This window comes from Channa argus, chromosome 5 (assembly GCF_033026475.1).
Source record: "Channa argus isolate prfri chromosome 5, Channa argus male v1.0, whole genome shotgun sequence".
Classification (NCBI taxonomy): domain Eukaryota; kingdom Metazoa; phylum Chordata; class Actinopteri; order Anabantiformes; family Channidae; genus Channa; species Channa argus.
Window position 1 is genome coordinate 9,819,398 of NC_090201.1, and position 7,179 is coordinate 9,826,576.

General features: G+C 37.7%; 1 protein-coding gene across 1 annotated transcript; it reads right to left on the reverse strand.

Moving 5' to 3' along the window:
• LOC137127418 (transmembrane protein 233-like) lies at positions 1-7,102 on the reverse strand. Its single transcript, XM_067504370.1, has 3 exons — positions 6,015-7,102; positions 5,330-5,464; positions 1-4,828 (listed from the first exon to the last, which is right to left on the reverse strand). The coding sequence occupies exons 1-3, from the start codon at positions 6,198-6,200 to the stop codon at positions 4,817-4,819; spliced, it is 333 nt and encodes a 110-aa protein (XP_067360471.1). The 5' UTR covers positions 6,201-7,102; the 3' UTR covers positions 1-4,816.
• Positions 7,103-7,179: the final 77 nt, after the last annotated feature.

A 7,179-nucleotide genomic window follows, 5' to 3' on the forward strand; every position in this document is an offset into this window, starting at 1 on the left:
TTCCCTACAAACTCTTTCAGGATAACTGTTACTCCATTTCACCAACATTCAAAGTCCCTACTGTCAGTACTACACTCTTGGCTTTCCTTTTGTCTCCCTGCCTATGAACAGGCTTTCCTCCTCTCCTCATTCAAACAACAGTAGCCCAATTTTCACCACCACCCTGTAGGTCAACAGCACTGGTGGTGGTCATCGTTAACCTGTGCCCGCTATGGAAGTCAGATTTGGTGTGGAAGTCATGATTTACATGTTTAGTTTGGCATGTGTTTTACCTCGGATGCCCTTTCTGACACGACCCTCTGCATTTATCCAGACTTGGCACTGGCACAAGAAGACACTGGCTTGTGCACCCTAGTAGTTGAATTCTCCAAATACAGACCCAGTTTCCCTAAAAATTGAGACATGAACTAAAATATAAATAAAAAGAAACATGTAAAACATTTGAAATGTATTTTTAATTGGAAACTGTAAAAAGAAAACACATACAATGTTCAAAACCAAGAACAATCAACATTTTTTAAAACATTTATTTATATATTTGGTTGAGAGGCCGGAAACACCCTAGACAGGTTGCCAGTCTATTTCAGGGCCACAGAGAGACATACACAGACAGAAAACCATTCACACTGCATTCACACCTATGAGCAATTTTAGATGTAGCAATTAACCTAACATCCATGTCTTTCGACATATGCAGGACACTGGAGTACCCAGAGGAGAACATGCAAACTACACACAGAAAGGCCACAACCGACCCCGAATATTTTTAAAATGTCTTCTTGTCCCTGACCACATGATTTTGAAACATGTTGCTGGTGTCGTCTGCACCATGTTTTTGAGGAACTATAACAAGCAGGTCAGTGAGCCAGACTACAGCACTGGTGCAATCCATCTTTCCTCAAAAAAAGAGCTGCGTTTTATGGGGTTTGTTGACAACAAAAATCTTACAGAAAATGGCTAGACTCATCCTTCAAGCACATCCACTACAAGTCTTTTTGAAGTGGATGTGCTGTAATGGAAACACAATGTTTCTCATTGTCATTCACATCTCCCAGAAGAGCCTGGTCGTCTTTGTACTGCAGTGTTTTTAATCTCCCCTAACACAGACTATTGTCATGCAGCCGTCAGCAGTCACTAGTCAACTGAAACACACCCACACACATTACGTTAATAAGCCTCATTAAGATAAGAACCTGACATAGAAGGACATGTAATTCACAAAAAGTCTCTTTTTACAGTGGATGCAGTTTTAAATTCATTAAAGTCTGAATTATGGCCCACATGCTATGTGCTGGGGCAAAACTAAAGCTTTGGTATACTTTATCATACATTGTGGTGATTGTAGCAGCTGTGCTCATTGCAACAGAATACAGGTCAGCTGAGCATATTCAATCCATCATATCCAGGTGTCCAACTACACAATAGATCAAAATAAATCAAAATAAACAGTACCTGATATCCCTATATAATAAATGTTACCAGTCATTATACACAGTATGTGAAGACAAGATGCACTGCAAGATGGATCATCCCTACATTTTTAAATGTTTGTTGGCAAAAGTTACATCCGCAGTTCAGAAAAGGCTGCTCTCAACAATTCAGCGATTTGACTGTAATAGGGTGAAAGTTAGCAATGGTGTATTATTTAAGCATTTAAACGTTAACTGGATAAAGGAAAAGGAAAATTAAAGCAATTAGGAACAATATGCCAAGAATGCAAAGTTTTGTGTTGATGGAAGTTATATCATTGTAGATGTAGGTGTGAAAATACTGTGTTAACACATAATGAACAGAGAGCTGAAAATACTTGATGACAAATTCTTAAATGACTGTCAGAGGTTTTACACCAACACATTGATCCAGCAGCAACAAACACATAGTAATGAATTATCCTGTTAGCCCCCATTGATAGTATACAAAATAATAGTTACAATCATGTTATAATTAACGTATATATATACATTTTGCTTTTCAAGTTTATAGCTGGATAGTACTTCACAGCGCTGTAGAAGCAGGGTAATAATGGGGTAATAGTTAATGAGATAATGGTGGTGTGGAATAACAAGGTAATGAAGCATAATATTTTTTAATAACAATGTTTTTTTCTGTAATAATATTTTAACAGTATGATTATGTATGTAATAACATATAATGAGTAATATTTTGCTAATAGCGTGAAGAAAAGTTTGCCATGTGTGAAGCCAATTTGAGCTACAGTTTAAGTATAGGTCATCTCCATGTGTACCTTTTCCATCCATATTATCAAGCTGATTTTTGTTTATTTTGCCAGACTGCAGCATCAGATGAGCAATAAATAACCTAAAAAATTCAACTGAACTAAGTCTCCCTTTTTTACATATCACTTTGCTCCCTCTGTTCCTGTAGTACATCTCATGTCGCCTGTCAAACAAAGCAATCAACCAAAGCAATCAACTATACCAATATACACCATTTTTCTTTGATCAAATAGCTAACAAGGAATGTTTAGTCAATCAGAATTCTAAAGATTAGGGTGGCGTTGGGTAAGACAAAGAAAATGTGTATGTTCCAGCTTCGAATTAACTGAACCCACCTGATCCAGGTAATCAGCATTGGGCCGGGCACTAGTTAGATTGAGATAGTAAACAAGGCATGGTTTCCCTGAGGACCAGGATTGGGAACCACTGACTTAGATGATGAAACTCCAGAGAATTATAGACCATGTTTGTATTAACCTCAGCTTTGTGGAGTGTTGTACCATCATCATAGCACTGTTTGATTGCCATGGAAAAAAAGGCAAAAAATGAGCTATTATTTCAGGAGGTGGTGAAGACCAAAAACAGAATAAAAACGAGGGTCTACATTCACCAGGTGACCTGAAACAGAATCCAAATGAATGATCATCTTGTTTCATACTGAATGTGTAAATACTCAGTAATTTTAATTCCTTTCACATAAATGAAACGTGTTTGTGATGTTTCCCTGCTTACTGAGAATCATTCTCACAGTTATTGTCTTTCATACTTTCTTTCAACTGTATCAAACTGCTGCTTCCTGGGAGGAATGTGTCATGGGATACATACGCATGGAGGCTCTATCTAGTGCTAATGGCAGAAGCAGGTGTGAGTGGCCTATTTATGAGCACTCCATGATTCACATGAAGTGCTCTCCAAATGTATTGCCTGTAGCGCTGCTAGCAACACAGCAGCTCAGCTTCAGGTGAGTTGATGCTGTGAATGCGAGTTGGACAAGAATATAATTCATCATTACATGAGAATAAAAGCAGGTCTCTCACAAAGTTTAAAGTCACAATCTGTGTTTAATGCAGAATAAAAAACTGAACGAAAACTGTATTGATTAGTTTTGTGTGTGAACTTTTTGAAACAAAGCTTTATTACAAGGTACTGTGATCAGTTCCCTGTGACAAAGTGTCCCTCGAGCCCTTGATAATCTTAATGACTGCTTTCAAGTCGCCTAATCCCTGCACAAGTTTTTTTCTTTTATTTTCTCTCTCTGGTTTTGCTTTGGTGCGACATCAAAGAGGTGGCACTACAAACACACTGCATCTCTTTCAAGCAATGGGAGTTAATAGTACAAGATTACTGTCAAAACTAGTTTTGTCCAAGTGCATTAGAATAACTGCTTTAAAACAGGGCCGCAGGCATTTTACATCGGATCCACTGATTTGAGTTACACCTGTACACAGAAGATCAGTTTGACCAAAAAGGTACAAATCAAATAGGAAGCCACACACATGATTTTGTTTTGTGTGTAGAGCACCTATGTGTAAATTGTATGTCCTTAGGCTTCGTGAAGTACATTGTCAGTCCACCGCGAGAGCTGTGTAATGTATAAAAACGGAACCTGAAAGTGTTTTTATCCAATGACAACAATAAAAAAACAACATGAGTTATGAGATGAAATTGAAATGCACACACAGGATTAGGACCCTCCTGCTTGAACCTACCTGAATCATCACTTTATTTCCTCCCACCATTTATGACACTTTTCTGGTTTCAGTTACCTCGCAACAGGGTCAGTTTTGCTTGACCATGTGACAGGCAGAACAACCTGAAACACGGACAGGAAATCTGCTATATTTAGTTGGGAATATACTATGACATATCAAACTGCAAGAACCTTTTCCCACAAGGGAGGCAAAAGTTCAAGGTTCACAGAAGATACTTAAGTTAATAAAAAATATTTTAAATATGCACAAATTGCTTTCTTTTTCTAAACATAATGAATATGAAAGACCACTTATATTACCTTTTGGTTTTACATAAGGGCTTTGATTCCAAATGTGGCACCAATCTGGAACATCATTCTACACAGGAAACAGTCTGACACTCGTTAGTGGAGTAATTCTTCAAGAAGAATAAATGAATCAAGCAAAGACAATGTGGGGTAAAGAGGATTTCCAGAATGCAAATGAAGATGGATAAGATCTCTATAAGTCACATATGTTAGATACCAAAGTAATTTTCTTATTGTTTCCCATCAACAGACACAATATGATAATAATAACTAAAAATGTAGCACAAAGTGTTAATTCATATTTTTACAAAGCTTAGGTATTTTAGACTTTAAATAAAAAATTAAATAATTTAAATTCATTACTGAAATGTCAAACACATTAAACACATTTTATAGCCATTGATTGTCCATATAGGGAACAGGAAACAAGAGAGGAAGTGACATGCAGGTTAAAATTAACACAAGTCCTTTGGTTGGCAGATTGTAAAACTAACCACATGTCCAACATGTCCTCTGAGACAATTCTTTGAGGGACTTCTGCAGCTTTAATTTCAACATTTCGAAACATAACTCCACAGTGCTAAAAATCCATCTGGAAAATAAAGAGAAAAACATTAAACCAAGTCTTTCATATTGAGGTAAGTTTGGCAAATTACATAGAATGTTTGACAATGCCCACAGCAGTGAAAATATCAAATTTATATTATATATAAAATATGCAACTGAGTGTCACAAGAAACAGCATGTTTTAGCACTCGGTTTCACTGCAAATGGCTGCATTTTCTGCATCTGAGTACATTTAAACAAACTCTTGGGAAGAAAAACAGCTGTCTCGCTACTGAAAATAACAATTCTGGGGGAATTGATTGAATTTGTTTTTGGCCCCTTTTCCCGGTAGTGTTGTTTGTGGCACAACCCTTATCCCAACAGCAAGACATGTTTTTTTGACAAAAATGCTCCTAATTGTGACACACAACCCCTTCAGGGTGAGGGAGAAAAGCTGCCATACAAAAGAGCGTTTGACATGAAGATCAGAGTGTGCTACTGTTGAGCTAGTGCAGAGCTGAGCATCAATGGAAAACAAAGGTCTTACTGTTGTAAAATGAACAATGCAGGTGATGGCAATGATGAGTAGGCCGATGATGATGGAGGCAACAGCAACATAGAAAGCGTTCCTGCCCAGCCGCTTGGACCCATCATAGTCACCATGGTAGTAGCTGTTCCTGGACTAAGAATAAGAAATCACTGTTATGTTTAAAACTCTATCAGCACATCGGACGATGTGTCTTTAACCAATCTGCTAAGCATTTGATCAGTCCCAGAAATAAGAAAGACAGTTAATGTTCCAAGATTTTGAACCACATTTAAACTTTTAGAGTGGTATCTAAAGCTTTGTAGCATGTTTGGCAAGAACTCGGTTACATGTTAATTTGTATTATTTGACATTTTGGGAAAACAACAATATTGCAGGCCTGCAGGCAAACGACCACTTTGTCTAATAACAGAGTATTTATAACATCAACGACCAACGTGGAAAATTCACTTCATTTTCCAAAATGGAAGGTCACGTGGGTTTGTTTGATGGGCAGAGCAGGTGTGTGTGACTGGGTCCAACATTGACTCACAACACAACTTGAAAGAACACTATGTGATAAAAACACATTAAACAGCTTGAAGAAAGTACAAACTTATATTCTCAGTGATTATATTGACTGAATGACACACTAAATGGCATGTACACGTTTAGGAAATGCTGTGAGCTTAGCCAGGTTACTTACCATGACAGAGAAGACCAGGGCCACAATGTTGACAGGGTATGCCGGACAAAAGCAGGTGAAAATAGTCAAATAAAGGTAGCTACGAAGTGGAGGTGGAGATTCCTGCTCTTCTTTAGAACCACGGTCAAAAAATGCATTCCCACTTAGAGAACTTTTAACATTTGGATTTAGGACTCCAAGAGCCATTGCACCTGAAAGCACTGATGAAATACAGCCAGGTGGTGAAAGACGATTTAAAAAGTAACAAATAAGAAACAAAGAAGCAGAACCTGAAAAGACAGAAATCCAAGTCCAACTTGTAACCTGAAAAATGTTTAGGAGCCGAACTTTGTAAGTTTGTTGAGTTGTGTGTCCGTTGTAGTCCTGTTTCCAAAGTGAAAAGCATAGAAGTTTGCAGGCAGAGAGGGATCAGGAGAGAGGTGGGAGAGGGGAGAGATCACTAACCCCACTGGCCTCTATCCAAGACTTGAGTAGGGGTGTGAGGTACCAGACTTGTTTACTACAATATTAAAAAGGATCCCCTCAGTGCCATCTGATATGTATGAATGTTGTTAGCAGTATGTGATAGTCATACACATCCTTGTTTGTTTCTCTGGAAGTGTCATAGTTCAATTTCAAATATAAAAATACAACAATCAGGCTGCATGTTTTAAACAGCTCCTCCTTGGCTTTTTACAATGGATTTAAAATTGTGGGTATTTAAGTCTCCTTTTTTTTAAGTAACCTTTTTTTTTTGTGCCTTTCTCGTAGTACAAGAATGAGCTTGTGATTTAAACATTTCCTGACTTAAAATTTTCGCTCTCAACTCGTATTTGCATCTCTACTGCACTTTTGGGCTTCAGCAGTGGCATGAAGTTTTTAGGTAGTGCAGGACTAAAAATGTCTACAACTCTGGGTGTTAGGGACACGCAGGCCTATTAAACATGGAACCTAAAGGTCTGAGATGGGCTAAACACAGGGCATTCTCTAAGGTCACATCTTTACACCCACTAAGATAATCATTTTATATAATTATCACATTATTCAAACATTCTGATGGTAGGTGTATATATGTAAAGAAAATCCCACAGTGCAAATGCACAATAAAAAGCATCACAAATGGTTAGCTAGGATTTTGCACACTTGCCAAAGATGTGATCAAACACTACGCAGGGGAGATTTAAGT

Bases quoted from the DNA above. Each gene is read 5' to 3' on its own strand.
- LOC137127418 (XM_067504370.1), bottom strand. From the start codon at position 6,200: ATGGCTCTTGGAGTCCTAAATCCAAATGTTAAAAGTTCTCTAAGTGGG. The intron at 5,465-6,014 runs GTAAGTAACCTG...TCTTATTCTTAG, and splicing joins CCCTGGTCTTCTCTGTCATG to TCCAGGAACAGCTACTACCA.